At 21.2% G+C, this 16874-nt stretch overlaps 1 protein-coding gene across 1 annotated transcript in view; it reads right to left on the bottom strand.

The window, feature by feature from the left end:
* The window catches only part of LOC117173910 (lipase 3-like), a 64020-nt gene that overhangs the window by 35093 nt on the left and 12053 nt on the right, over positions 1-16874 (bottom strand). The window contains exon 3 of the mRNA XM_033362557.1: positions 9572-9780. Coding sequence (XP_033218448.1) covers positions 9572-9780 — 209 coding nt within the window. The remainder of the gene's footprint in view (positions 1-9571; positions 9781-16874) is intronic.

Genomic DNA, 16874 nt, shown 5'->3' with positions numbered 1-16874 from the left:
TCAACAACAATAAATAACTCTGAACCATTTAGCGTAGTTTTCTATCAAATTAGTTGCATGAAATTAAAGAGCTTCTTTATTACAAAATTATAAAACTTTTAACCAAATCATTGAATTCAAAACCAAAAAATTAAAAAGATTAATATTTATTTAAAAATTCAATATTTACATTTTCACTTAAGGGTTGAACTACTTTGTTACAAATTTAATTTTTGGTTGGAGATACATAATTATAGTTGAAATTTGTTATTATTATTTTTTTTTTACTAAAAATTGAACTATTGCGATTTTGATTAGAAATTAATATTTTTTAGTTAGAGTAGCAACTACTTGCTTAAAAATTAATGAATTTTGTTGAAAATTTGTCTTTTTTGGTACGAAAATTAATCTTCGTCAAACATTTATTTGTTAGGTTAAAAACTCAAAAATGTTGTGCAAATTTTATTGTTTGAAAATACAAACACCTAGTAGATGATTAAATTATTTGGTTGCCAGTTAACTTTTGCTTTGGAAAATTGATGTATTTTGTTGAAAATTTGCATTAAAAAAACCTGATTTTATCATAAAATTGGTAAATTTATAACAAAAAATTGAATCTACAACAATAACAAAAAATGAAACCAATAGTATTAATTTTTTACTAAAAAGGATACATTTTTATAAAATTTCTTAATTTTCAAGCAAATAGTTGCTATTTTAACTGAAAGAGATGAATTTTTCATCAAAAATTCAATAGTAAAATTTTTAGTTAAATGTTGAACTGCTTTCTTACAAATATATTTTTGGGGCTGGAGTTGTATAATTTTAGTTAAAAATTCGTTTTTTTGTTGTTTTTTTTTTAATAATTCTTTTTTTGATGAAAATTATTTTCTTTCACAGTTAATTTAATTATTCCATTTTCGATTGCAAATTAATTTTTTTTAGTTAGACAAGCTACTTCTCTTGATAAATTTAATGTATTTTTTTGAAATTCGCCTTTTTTGGGTTGCAAATTAAATTATTTTTTGAAATTTCAAATTTTTAACAAAAATAAAATTCTTTAATTTTCAACTAAATAGTTGCCTTTTTCACTAAAAAAGATTAATTTTTTATCTAAAATTCATTATTTAGATTTTTAGTTAAAGGTTGAGTTATTTTTTTATCAATTTACCTTTTGGTTAGAGATACATAATTTTATTTGAAATTTTTGTTTTATGTTTTTGAAAATAATTTCCTTGATCTGAAAAATTAACTACTTCATTTTTGAATAAAAATTAGTCTTTTTTAGTAAAAACAGAACATTTTTTGGAGAATTAGTCTTTTTGTTAGAAAATTAATCTTCTTCGTGAAAAATTAATGTTTTTGGTTAAAAATTCGATCATCAATTTATTACATTGGAAATTCACCTTTTTTGGTTACAAATTTAACTTTTTTTTTATTTTAAATTTTCAGTAAAATATGTGAATTTTGAACAACGAAAGTTAAATCTTTACCAATAAGTGCAATTTTCTACTAAACTAGTGACATTTTAAGAAAAATCCCGACTTTATCACAAAATTGGTGAATTTTTAACCAAATAATTAAATTTTCAAATTATGTAAGTAAGTTTTTGCATTTTTTTTAGTTAAAATTTTTTTTATAAACTCTTTGTTTTTTTTGCATTATTTTCTTTAACTGAAAATTTTATTACTGAATTTTTATTGAGAGTAAATTTTTTTCTTAGTTAAAATAGCATCCGTTTAATTAAAACTATTATGTATTTTAATTAAAATTGATCTTTTTGGGAGAAATTTAATCAAATCATTTGTTTTTTTTTTAAACAATTAATTTGGTAGAAAATGCAACTATTTGGTTAACAGTTAACTTTTGCTGTTAAAATTTGTATCAATTTGTTATTAACTCAAAATTTACAATTTCAGTTTAAGATTCATCATTTTAAACGAAAATTAATTTCTTTGAATGAGAATTTAACTATTCAATTAATTTTTTTGATAAAAACTTAATTTTGAAAGATAAATTTTAACGAATCATTTTTGAATGGAAAATTAATCTTCTTGATTGAAAATTAATTTTTTTTAATTCAACTTCTTGGTTGATGGTTCAACCAATTTGTTAAAAAGTATATTTTTTGTTGAATAGATATAATGCTAATTGAAAATTTATCTATTAGTTGTATTTTTTTTAATTCATTTTCTTTTTGTAAAAAATAACTTTATAAATTGAAAATGTAACGACTATTCGATTTCGGGTCAAAATTTTATATTTTTAGTTAAAAATTAAAATGTTTTTGTTTCAAATATAGAATATTAAATTTCCTTATGCTTTAACTACTTTGGTTAAAAATTAATCTATCTAATAAAATTAATAGATTAACAATAATATAATAATTATTTACATATAAATAAAATTATGATGACATTTCAAATGTTTTGAATTTCTGGCAAAGAATAAATTGTAAACAGTCACTAAAAGTCACATTTTGTTAAGAAAAGAATATGAATTATAAGTAGATTAAAAATTTAAAGCCAAGATCAAAGAAACTCTAATGTTTTTTCTTTGTTTAAAATTCATTTTTTTATCTGACAATTTAATTATTTGGTTGAACATTCAACAATTTTGAAAAATGTAATTTTTGTTTAAAAATGCAACTAGTTTGGTACAAAATTTAACTATTGCATTAAGAATTAACTTTTGTTGTTGAAAAATTAGGTACTTTTATAAAAAATTTGCTACGCAACCAAATCAGTGTTAATTCCTACCAAAGTAGTTTGCAATTTATATAAGAAAAAGAACTTTTTTAAAAATTAGTGAATTTTTAAATTAAAAAATTTAATTTACTACAACAACCCACAATTTTCCAACCAAGAAAATGAATTTTCTACGAACAAATATCAGTTTTTAATAAAATTCCTTAAATTTCAACCAAATAGTTGATATTTTAACTGAAAGAGAATAATTTTTAATCAAAAATGCAATAGTTAAATTTTAAGCTAAAGGTTTTCTATTTTGTTACAAATTTATACTTTTTTTTGGAGATGCATAATTTTAATTGAAATTTTTTTTCCTGGTAGACAATTATTTTTTTAAACTAAAAATTGAACTATTGAATTTTTCATTAAAAATTAGTGTTTTTAAGTAAGAACTGTACTGTTAAAAAATCGTTTTTTTTTTTTGTAAAAAATTAATTTGTTCTTTTAGGTCATACAAATTCATATCTACAATCAGCTTATAAAAAGCTGAAAAAATATAAGTATTCATTAATCTATTCATAGTTGTAAAATAAAAAAAGTTTAATCTTCCAAGACTTGTTTTTCTATTTTTAAATATAAAAATATCACCATTGTTGACTTTGATCGAAAAGTTTTGATGAAAAATTAATTTTCTTTGTTAAAAATCCTTTTTTTTTGGGTTAAAAATTTAACTGTTTTTTTTTTTTTTTTAATCAAATTTTCATCAAAATATGTGAATTTAAAACCAGCTAGAATAATTTTTTACCCAAATTTTTAAAAAATACAAAAGTTAAATTTTCAGTGAAAGGTTGAAATTTGAACTACTTTGTTAAAAATTTATTTTTTTGTACCAAATTAATCTTTGTTAAAAATTCAAGAATTTTGTGAAAAAGTAATTTTTTGAGTTGAAAGTGAAATATTTAATTAAATAATTAATAAAATTTAACTATTTGGTTAACAGTTGACTTACTGTTAAAAATGTAGGTTTTTGTTAAAAATTCACAATTTCTAGTTGCAAATTTAACTATTTTTTTTTAATTTAAATTTTTATAAAAATATATGAATTTTTAACCCAAAAAGTAAATTTCTAAGTAAGAAGATTAATTTTATACTAAAAAGGATCAGTTTTTAACGAACTTTATTAATTTCCAACCGAATAGTTGCTTTTTGAAACAGAGATTAATTTTTAATCATAATAATTCAAATGTCCTGCAAAATATAAAAATTTTCAAAAAAATTAATTATTAACCAAGAAGGTTAATCTTATATTAGAAACGACCTATTTTCAACCAAATTCCTTATTTTTTGACTAAAAAGTTACTATTTTAAATAAAAAAATTATATTTTTGTTTGAAAATTCATTTGTGTGGTTCAAAATGCCACAATTTTGTGACAAAATTATTTGTCATAAAATAATTAAAATGAAAATCTTCTTTTTTTTGAAATAACAAATATTTTCTTTAGAAATAGATTTTTGTTTGAAAATTTGTTATTTAGTGAAAATTTGCAATTACATTTCAAGATTCTTCATTTTAAATGAAAATTAGTTTCTTTGAATGAGAATTTAACTATTTAATAAATAGTTTGTTTCTTTTTTATAGGAAATTAATTTTTTAACATAAATTTTCTCAAATAATTTTTGGTTTGAAAATTAATCTTCTTAATTGAAAATTGATTTTTTTTAAATTCAACTTCTTGGTTAATGGTTCAACCAATTTATTAAATTTTATTTTTTGGTTAAATAGACATAATTCTAATTGAAAATGTATCCCTTGCCGGTATGTTTTTTAATTTTGTTTTCTTTTTGCAAAAAATAGTTTCGAAAAATTAAAATGTAACTATTTCATTTTAAGTGCAAAATTTTTTTTTAGCTAAAAATTAAAATCTTTTTGGTTCAAATATCACTTTTTTAGGAATTATCTAGATTGGTTACAAATTAATCTACTTAAGAAAATTAGTATATTAACAATAATATAATAATTAATTGTATAAAAATCAAATTAATGACATTTCAAATTTTTTGAATTCTCGGAAAAGACTAATTAGAAAATAGTCATTAAAAGTCATATTTTGCTAAGAAAAGAATAAGAATTATAAGTAGATTAGAATTTTAAATCAAAGAAACTCTATTGTTTTTTATCTTATTTTTATTTTTATTTCTACAAAGAATCTTATTAACGAGCAAATAAATCTGAAATTCTAATAAGATTGGGAAGGACTTCTGGTCTGAACTTTAGGTCATTAAATATGTACGTTAGAAATGTCGATATTTAATCGCGTGATTTCTGAAGATTCACGTGAATAAACAAGATCACAAGATACGATATCGGAATTCTCATCGATTAAGTTTCTTCAAATTTTTACACAATTTCCCATTTTATAGTAATTTTCCGTTTTCTTAGCCACTTTGTGTTTTTATAATAAATTTCCGTTTTTATAGTCATTTTCTATTATAGTAATTTTCTATTTTTGTAGCAATTTTCTATTATTATAGTCATTTTCATATTTTATAGTAATTTTTCGTTTTCATAGTAATTCTCCATTTTTATAGAATTTTTTCATTTTCTATAGGCATTTTGCATTTTAATACTAATTTTCCGGCATTTAAATAATTTTCTATTTTTATAGCAACATTTTGTTTTTATATTAATTTTCCGATTTTTCAGTCATTTTCCATTTTTATAGTGATTTTGCATTTTCTTAAATAATTTTGCACTTTTACTATTTTTTCGTTGTTTTAGTCATTTTACATTTTCATACTAATTTTCGTATATTATAGAAATTTTCATTTGTCATAGTAATTTTCCATTTTCGAAGTAATTTTCCGATCATATAGTAATTTCTTGTTTTTATGGTCCTTTGGAATTCTTGTATTAATTTTTCATTTTTATAGAAATTTTCCATTTTTATAGTATTTTTCCATTTTCTATACTCATTTTCCATTTTTAAAGTAATTTTCCGATCTTCTAGTAATTTTTCATTCTTATAGTCATTTGGCATTCTGGTATTAATTTTTCATACTTATAGCATTTTCCATTTTTATAGCTTCTATTTTCTATCATGATTTTCCATTTTCATAATAATTTTCCATTCTTCATGGTAATTTTCAGACTTTATAGTAATTTTCAATTTTTATAGGCATTTTGCATTTTTAACGAAGTTTCCGATTTTATAGTCATTTTCCATTTTTATAATATTTTTCCATTTTCTATAATCATTTTGCACTTTTAGAATCATTTTCCATTGTTTTAGTAATTTTTCATTTTTATAGTCATTATCCACTTCACAGTATTTTTCAATTTTCTATATTCATTTTGCATTTTTGTAATAATTTTCCGCTTATAGTTATTACGAGTACGTATTTTTATAATAATTTTTGTTTCTTATATTAATTTTGTATATATTTATATTAATTTTCCGCTTTCATAGTCATTTTTTGTTTCAATGTTAATTTTCTATTTTCATAGTAATTTTTTTATTTTAAAAGTATTTTTCCATTTTTAAAGTAATTTTCCGATCTTCTAGGGAATTTTTCATTCTTATAGTCATTTGGCATACCGGTATTAATTTTCAATTCTTATAGTCATTTTCCATTTTTATAGTTTCTATTTTCTATCATGATTTTCCATTTTTATAATAATTTACCGTCCTTTTGGTAATTTTTCTATTTTTACAACAATTTTCCACTTTTATATTAATTTTGCGATTTTTTTAATTTCACCATTTTCATGGTAATTTTCTGACTTTATAGTAGTTTTCAATTTTTATAGGAATTTTGCATTTTTAAGTAAGTTTCCAATTTTATAGTAATTTTCCATTTTTATGGTATTTTTCCATTATCTATAATCATTTTGCACTTTTAAAATCATTTTCCGTTGTTTTAGTAATTTTATATTTTCATAGCAATTTCCCATTTTTATGTTAATTTTTCATTTTTATAATAATTTTCCCTTTTTAAGGTAATTTTCCGATTCTATAGTAATTTTTCGTTCATATAATCCTTTAGCATTCTTCTATTAATTTTTTGTTTATATAGTAATTTTCCGTTCTTATAGATTCCATTTTCTGTCATGATTTTCCATTTTCATAATACGTTTCCGTCTCTTTTTTTTAATCACTTTTATAGTGATTTTCTGACATTATAGTAGATTTCAATTTTTATAGTATTTTTCCATTTTCTTTAATCATTTTGCACTTTTACAATCATTTTCCGCTGTTCAAGTAATTTCCTGATTTTATAGTCATTTTTCTTGTTTATAGTAATTTTCTATTTTTATAGTATTTTTCAATTATGCGCAAACATTTTGCATTTTTATAATCATTTTCTATTTTTATAGTATTTTTTCATTTTTATAGTAACTTTCCATCTTTAAAGTAATTTTCCGATCTTATAGTAAATTTTTGTTCTTATAGTCATTTTAAATTTTTGTGTTAATTCTATTTTATATATTCATTTTCCATTTTTATAGTAATTTTCCATTTTTTTAGTATTTTTTCCTTTTTATAATAATTTTGCATTTTTTAAGTAATTTTCCGATCTTATAGTAATTTTTAATTTTTATAGTCATTTTCCATTTTTAAAGTCATTTTCCGACTTTGTAGCCATTTTCCATTTTTATAGTAGTTTTCATTTTTTCTATAATCAGTTTTTACTTTTACAATTATTTTCCGTAGGTTTAGTATTTCTCCATTTTTATAGCAATTTTTCGATTTGTTGGTAATTTTCCGTTTTCATAGTCTTTTTACAGTTTCTATAATCATTTCGCACTTTTACAATCATTTTCCGCTGTTTTAGTAATTTTCCGATTTCATATTATTTTTTCTTTTTATATAAATTTTCCATTTTCATAATAATTTTCCGTTTTCATAATAATTTTCCATTTTTACAATAATTTTTCATTTTTATAGTCATTTTCCATTTTTAAAGTAATTTTCCGCTTTTATAGTAATTTTTCATTTTTATAGTAATTTTCCATTTTTTTAGTAGTTTTTCCTTCTTATAATAATTTTCCATTTTTTAAGTAATTTTCCGATGTTATAGTAATTTTTAATTTTTATAGTAATTTTCCATTATTAGAGTAGTTTTCCGATTTTATAGTCATTTTCCATTTTTATAGTAGTTTTCAATTTTTCTATAATCAGTTTTTACTTTTACAATTATTTTCCGTAGGTTTAGTATTTCTCCATTTTTATAGTAATTTTTCGATTTGTTAGTAATTTTCCGTTTTCATAGTCTTTTTACAGTTTCTATAATCATTTCGCACTTTTACAATCATTTTCCGCTGTTTTAGTCATTTTCCGATTTCATAGTATTTTTTCTTTTTATATAAATTTTCCATTTTTATAATATTTTTTCATTTTTATAGTCATTTTTCATTTTTAAAGTAATTTTCCGATCCTATAGTAATTTTTTTCTTATATTCATTTGAAATCCTTGTATTAATTTTTCGTTTTTATAGAAATTTTTCTTTTTTACAGTATTTTTCCATTTTCTATATTCATTTTCCATTTTTAAAGTAATTTTCCAATCTTCTAGTAATTTTTCATTCTTATAGCATTTTCCATTTTTATAGTTTATAATTTCTATCATGATTTTCCATTTTCTTAATAATGTTCCGTTGTTTTTTTTGTTTTTTTCAATCATTTTTATAGAAATTTTCCATTTTTATAGGCATTTTGCATTTTTAACTAAGTTTCCGATTTTATAGTAATTTTCCATTTTTATAGTATTTTTCAATTTTCTGCAATCATTTTGCATTTTTATAGTAATTTTTCATTTTTATAGTAATTTTCCATTTTTAAAGTAATTTTCCGACATTATAGTAATTTTTTGTTCTCATAGTCTTTTGAAATTCTTGTATTAATTTTTCGTTTTTATAGTAATTTTCCATTCTTATAGTTTCTATTTTAAACATTATTTTACATGTTCATAATAATTTTTCGTGATTTTAGTTATTTATCATTTTTATAGCAATTTTCCATTTTTATAGTAATTTTCCGATTTTACAGTAGTTTTCAATTTTTATAGCACCTTTGCATTTTTATAGTAAGTTTCCGATTTTATAGTAATTTTCTATTTTTATAGTAATTTTACGATTTTATAGTAGTTTTTCGTTTTTATAGTCATTTTCCGTTTTTATATTTATTTTCCGTTTTTATAGTCTACTTGCAATTTTATAGCAATTTTCTTGATTAACTTGACTCAGAACAGGTACGACCTTAACTTATTCCATTAAGAGTTCTTTATGGAGGGAATTAATAGATTACTGCTGGATTGCCTTCCAAATGCCCTTCGATTATTTATAATCTGCTCTTAGTATCTCATTTAAAGCAATCTTTTTATATCAAGTGATTTTATTTCACTTGAACTTTAATCTCAGAATTCAATTTTTTTATGTGATTTTCTATTTATTTTTCTTTACATTTAATGTTATTAAAATTTCCTAAAATATTTTGGAACATTTAAAACCTTCTATATAACATTTAAACTAATTGGAATTTATCCTATTATTTTTTTATTCTTCAAAGTAAAAAACAATTGTCCTGAAATTTTTCAGATTTTTCTCTTTTCGAATTTCGAAATATTTTTTAAAGTTTTCAAATCTTTCTAAACATTTTCTTAACATTAATTTTTTTAAGTAAAAAATTATTTCGAACTTTCTCTGTAATCTTTAGAAATTTGTCTTTCGATCTGTAAACCTTTCTAAATTAATTTTTTTTTAATTTTGAATTTAATAATAATATTGTAATAATTAATTATTAATTATAATAATGATGACATTTCATTTATTATATATTTTTCTCCGGAATTTTTTAAAATTTATAAACATTTTTTTATTATATTAATAAAATTTATTCATAAAAATGTCTCACCAAGATCATTTGTGGGTCCCATTAGAACAAAAGTATCAGAAGAGGCGAGAATTCCGTGTTGAAGATAGACAACTGGTTTTAGTCTGGATTTTTGAATTTTCGGACTACCTGAAATCCTGTGTAATGTCAAAATATAACCATCCTGAGTTGTAATACAATGTTCCTCTCCCGAATATCCATGCCTTTCGATCAACCCGATCTATAACAAATTAATTAATAATTAATTTTTTTAATAAAAAAAAATTTAATTTGTTTAAATCCACTAATGAACAATTGTTTTTTAAATACCCCACCCCACTACAAATATCTTTTATAGGGTTAAAAAAAAACCATAAGTGAAAAGTTGAGCTTTGCGAGATATTAGCGCTAATTATGATTTTTTTTGCATTTTTTTACATTTTCGAATTGTTTTTAATGCATAATATACTTAATTTTACTCATCATGAAATGTTTACTGAATTTTTTATTTTTTTATTCAAAATTGTTTTCAGCAATTTTCTCTCAAAATAGAGTTAAAAAGTTGCGTTTTTTTAAGTTTTTCAACTTATTTTCATTTTATCATTAAAAACAAAGCAATAATCAATCAAATATAACAGAAATAATTGTTAAAAAATTTATTATCATTTTTAGTAATATTCTCTTAGAATTATGCTCGAAAGTTGCTGTTTTTTCTGAAATTTTCCATCTGTTGTTCAATTTTCGATTGACTGGAGGTAATAATTATATAAAGTTAACAAAAACAAATTGTTTAAATAATTTATTATTGTTTTTAGCCATTTTTCCTTCGAATATAGGTAGAAATTCGAAATTTTTACCGAGCTTTTAAATTTGTTGCCAAGTTTTAAAATAGAGATAAGCAATAAACAATTAAATTTAACAGTAATAATTGTTCAACCCATTTATTATTGTTTATAAAAATATTCTTTTAGAATAATGCTAGACAGTTGCTGTTTCTTTTACAATTTTGCAGTTTTTATTCCATTTTTAATTAGAGTGAGGTAATAATTAATTAAAGTTGACAAAAATAATTATTTAAACAACTTATTATTGTATTAAACAATTTTCTCTCAGAAGAGAGTTAGAAATTCGTATTTTTTCCGAAGTTTTCAATTTGCTGTTAATTTTCAAGTTTGAGTGAGACATTTAAATTTAACAGAAATAATTGTTTAAACTATTTATTATTGTTTATAACAATATTGTCTTAGAATAATACTAGAAAGTTGCTGCTTCTTATAAAAATTTTTACTTTTTGTTCAATTTTGAATTAGTGTAGTGTAATAATTAATTAAAGTTAACAAACATAATTGTTTAAACAATTTATTAATGTTTTTAACCATTTTCTCTTAGAACAGATTTAGATATTGGCGATTTTTTTCAAAATTTTCAATATTGGTGTCAACTTTCAAGTTTAAGCGAGGCATTTATATTTAACAGAAATAATTGTTTAAAATATTTATTATTGTTTATAACAATATTCTTGTAGAATAATGCTAGACAGTTGCTGTTTCTTTTTAAAGATTTCACTTTATATTACATTTTTAATTAGAGTGAGGTAGTAATGAATTAAAGTTAACAAACAGAATTGTTTAAACAATTTATTATTGTAGTAAGCAATTTCCTCTTGGAAGAGAGTTAGAAATTCGCGGATTTTTCCGAGTTTTTGAATTTGTTGTCAACTTTCAAGTTTGAGCTAGGCATTTCAAATTAATATAAATAATTATTTAAACTATTTATTATTGTTTATAACAATATTCTATTAGAATAATGCCAGAAAGTTCTTGTTTCTTCGAAAAACTTCCACTTTTTGTTCAGTTTTTAATTAAATTGAAATAATTAATTAAATTTAGCAGAGATAATTTTTTAACAATATATCATTGTTTTTAGTATTTTCTCTTATTATTGTTTATAACAATATTCTCTTAGAATAATGCCAGAAAGCTGTGGTGTCTTCTGAAAAGTTTTTAGTTTTCGTTCAGATTTTAATTAAATTAAAATGATAATTAATTAAATTTAACGAAAATAATTGTTCAAAGAGTTTATTATTGTTTTAAGTAATTTTCTCTTAGAATAGATTGATAAATTCGCATTTTTTCCCGTTTTTCAATTTGTTGTCAAATTTTAAGTCAGATCGAGGCAATAGTGAATTAAATTTAACAGAGATAATTGTTTAACAATATTTAATTGGTTTTAGTAATTTTCTTTTATTATTGTTTATAACAATATTCTCCTTAAAAGTTGTAGTTTAAAACAAAATGTGTCTACTTTTAGTCCACTCTTCAATTGGAAAAAGATAATAATTAATTTATGTTAACAAGGATAATTTTTAAAATAATTTCTTATTATTTTCAGAAATTTTCTCTTACAATAGATTTATAAATTCACGGTCTTTTCCAAATTTTTAAATTTATTTAAATTTTTTTATTTAGAGCAAAAGCAATAATAACTTAAATTTAACAGAAACAATTGCTTAAAAATTTATGAATATTTTTAATAATATTCTCTTAGAACAATGCTATAAAATTGCAGTTCTTTCTTAAATTTTCCACGTTTTGTCCACTTTTAATTTAGAGAGGAATAATAATTTATTTGTTTCAGCGAACATAATTGTTTAAACAATTAATTATTATGTTTCAATGTTTATCTTTCAATAATGCTAGGAATTTGCGGTATTTTCTGAAAAATTAAATTTTGTCCACTTTTCATATAAAACGACATAAGAATCAATAAAATTTAAGGAACCTAATTATTTACACAAATATTCATTGTTTATAATTATCTTCTCCTATGGTAATGATAGATCGTTGCAGCTTTATCTGAAATATTCCACTTTTTGTCAACTTTTTACTTATAGTGGACATGATACTTAATTCAAAATGACAATAATAATTGTTTAAATAATTTATTAAATTTGTTAATAATATTATCTTTCCATAATATATACGAGAAAGTTGCGGTTTTTCTTAAATATCTCATTTTTTGTCTACTTTTCACTTAGAGCGAGGTAAGAATTAATTAATTTTAACATAAATAATTGTTTAAACAATTTATTAAATGAATTATAATAATATTCTTTTAGAGTGATACTAGAAAGTTTCAATTTTTTCTCAAATTTTTCACTTTTTGTTCACTCTTTAATTATAGTGAGATAATAATTAAATAACACTTACAAGCATAATTGTTTAAACAATGAACTATTACTTTGCATAATATTCTCTTTAAACAAATGCTAGAAAGTTGAGATTTTTTCATATATATTCCATTTTTTTTCTCTTTTGACTAAGAGCGATATAAAAAAAATTAAATGTCTTAAATATGATTGCTTAAACAAATTATCATTTTTTATAACTATCTTTTCTTATTTTAATGATACAGAGTAGCAATTTTTTTTTTAAATCCTCTTTTTGTCAACTTTCCACTTAGAGTGACATCATAATTAATAAAAGTTAATAAATATAATTTTTCAAACAATTTATTATATATAACTTAGAGAAGTTGACAAGAAGTGAACAATTTCCGAAAAATCCGCGAATTTTTAGACTGATTCAAAGAGGATATTATTTTTAAAAATAATCAATTGTTTAAATAATCGTGTTTGTTAACTTGATTTAATTACTATCTCACTCTAATCAATAAGTGGACCAAAAATGGAAAATTTTAGAAAAAACTGAAACTTTCTAGCATTATTCTAAGAGAATATTATTATAAGTAATAACAAATTGTTTAAATAATTATTTATGTTTAACTTGATTAATTTTACGTGGCTCTAAGTGAAATTTAAAAAATTTTTATAACCGCGACTTACCATCTCTATTTTAAGAGAAAATTGTTAAAAACAATAATTTGACTACTCATCCCAAATTTAGAAGCAACGAAGCACCTCATATTATTTGATAAAAAATTTCTATTTTTTGCTGAATTTTAATTTTTAAGTCACGAGAAGTACTTTATACTGCTTTTGATTTCGCCAACTAAATTGATAAATCTAAAAATAATAATTAAATTAATAACATTATATATTTTCTATGAATTTTATTATTTATGTCATTTTTGTTCTAATTTATTCATGTAAATAGATAATTAATTAACTAATTACAAATTAAGAATTTCTCTATATCTTATTAAGCAATTTACTGCACAGCTGGAACAAAAATACCTTAATGGCTGTCAATTAAAATAAAACTGATTACGAATGCGTTTTCCTTCAATAAAAAGGCATTTATAATAATTGGCGTGAAGAAAAAAACAATGCCAAACAAACGAGTCATACTTTTCTTTCTTTGCGACGACTCAAAAGTCCATAAAATTTTAGGCGCGGAAAAATTCCCGAATTAATTAATTCCCGACAATCTATAATATCCGTATTGGAGAATTCGGGACGACTAAAAAATTCCAAAAAATAAAATTTTTGAATTGCAAAATTCCCATATAATCAAATTCCCAAAATTGAAAAATTCTCGAATAACAAAATTCCTGAAAATTTATAATATAACAGAATTTGAAAATTCCCGAATTGAAAATTTCCTGAATAAAAAAAGTTTCTAATTTGAAAATTCTCAAATCATAAAGTTTCCGAATAGTCTAATTTTCAAATTAGAAAATTTCGTAATAATAAATTGTCGAACATTTTATAATATTGCCAAATTGAAAAAAAAAGCCTAAATAACAATATTCCCGACAATGTGTGATGTTAAAGAATTTGAAAGTTACCGAATTGTAAATTTCCCGAATAATAAAATTTCCGAAAAATAAAATTTCCAAATTATAAAGTTTCCGAATTATATAATTCCCCAATGGGAAAATTCCCGAATAACATAAATCCCAAATATTTTATTATATTACCGAATTGGTAAATTCCAGAATAATACAATTTCCGATAAAGTATAATATTACTGAATTATTAAATTCCCGAGTTGGAAATTTCCCGAATAATAAAATTTCCGAATTCAAAAATGGCCGAATAATATAATTCCCGAACATTTTATAATATTACCAAATTGAAAAATTCCCGAATAGAAATATCCCCAGCAATATGTAATATTACCGAATTCCTAAATTCCCGGATTGGAAATTTCCCGAATAATAAAATTTTCGAATTCAAAAATTGCCGAATAATAAAATTCCCAAACATTTTATAATATTCCCAAATTTAAAAAATCCCGAATATAAATATTGCCAGAAATGTGTAATATTACCAAATTTGAAAGTCACCAAATTGGGAATTTTCCAAATAATAAAATTTCCAAATCGGAAAATTGTTGAATAATAAAATGCACAAATTATAAAGTTTCCCAATAATTAAATTCCCGAAATGGAAAATATCCGAATAATAAAATTCCCGAACATTTGATAATATTACCAATTTGGTACTAAATTCTAGAATAAAAAAATTCCCGACAATGTATAATATTACCGAATTGAAAAATTTCCCGAATATTCAAATTTCCGAATTTAAAAATTGATGAAAAATAAAATTTCCAAATTATAAAGTTTCTGAATGATTGAATTCTCCAATTGAAAAATTCCCGAAAGTTTTATAATATTACTGAATTTAAAAATTCCCGAATTAGAAATTTCTCAAATAATAAAATTTCAAAATTTGAAAATTCCTAAATTATAAAATTCCCGAATAATAAAATCCCGGAATATTTTATAATACTGCCAAATTGAAAAATTCTCAAATACCAATATTCCTGACAGAATCTAATATTGCCTAATTGCAAAAATTTTCCGAATGATAAAATTTCCGAATTGTAAAATTGCCGAATAATCAAATTCCCGAATTTTAAAATTGCCGAATAATGAAATTTCCAACCAAAAAAAACCGAATTATAAAATAACTGAACTAGAAAAATCCCAAATTATAGAATTCCTAAATATAAACAATTGACAAATTTTTTATAAATGACAAAATTTTATTGCAATATTATTTTAATTGAAATAATTTAATTAATATTATAAATTTGAAAAAAATTAATTGTTTAAATTCAGGAATTTTATAATTAGAGAATTTTCTATTCAGGATATTTTATAATGCGGCAATGTACTGTCAGAGGTTTTATTATTTGAAAATTTTCATCTTCGGTAATATTATAAACGTTCGGTAATTTTCACATTCGGGAATTTTCTAATTCGGAAATTTTCCAATTTTGAAATTTTATAGTGTCAAGAATTTTCCAATTCTAATTTCGGGAATTTTTTATTTCGAATAGTTTCTTTTTCCAGATTTTGTCAATGCCGGAATTTTTTGTAAGAACTATCAGTAGATTTTTTTATAAAGGCTTCTAGAATTTATAATTTAAAAAATGATTATAAATAAACAAACTATTTAAATCCCGAAAAATAAAATTCTCCAATTATAAAACAGCGGAACCCGTAAAATTTAAAAAAAATAGGATATTTTCGAATTTAAACCATTTAAAAAATAGATTTTAATAAAGATTATTATTTATTAAAAATACCATAATGAAATTAACAATAATTTAAAAAATATTATACTATAAAAAAAAATCTTTTATCAAAATATTTTACAATTTTATTTTAAATAAAATTTGTGGATTTTAAACTGTCGGAAATTTTATAATTTCGTGAATTTTTATTTTTTTTATTTTTGTGTAACAAACACAAAGAGCAACATTAAATAGTGAATCTTTTTAAAATTTTTATTATATTTTTTCATGAAAATAGTTATAAGATTACCTCCTTTAGTACGATTTTTTATACAAAGTTTTAGGATTTATTATCTTAGAAATAATAAATAATAATAAAATAAAATATTCAAATTGGACAATTCCCAAATAATAAAGTTCCCATGAAAATTTCCGAATTTAAACAATAAAACAAATTTTAATCAATATTATTTCCTAAAAATTCTGCAATGAGGTATACAAACCATTATTTAAAATAGTAAACATTGAAAAAAATTCTTCCATCCACAAACTTCATTATTTTGTTTTAACAAATAATTAATATTAATCGCAACACGTTTTTTAAAATTGTTTAGTTTCAAAAATTTTAGAATGACTGATATTTTATGATTCGGCAACTTTTCTGTTGGGAATTTAATTATTCCGGAATTTTCAAATGCAGTAATATTATATACTGTATAGGAATTTTCAAAGTTTGAATTTTTGTATTTCGGCAACTTTATGATTTGGGGAATTTTCCATTTCGATAATTTTAATTTTTCTGAATTTTCCAATCGTTTTTATTATATAAAATATAAAGTATATAAAATATTATATTTAAATGCTACTATATTAAAAAAATGTATATTTTATAATTAGAATTACCTAT

This window comes from Belonocnema kinseyi, chromosome 5, assembly GCF_010883055.1.
Source record: "Belonocnema kinseyi isolate 2016_QV_RU_SX_M_011 chromosome 5, B_treatae_v1, whole genome shotgun sequence".
Lineage (NCBI taxonomy): Eukaryota > Metazoa > Arthropoda > Insecta > Hymenoptera > Cynipidae > Belonocnema > Belonocnema kinseyi.
The sequence above is the reverse complement of the archived record's forward strand: the minus strand, read 5'-3'. Positions and strand labels throughout refer to the sequence as shown.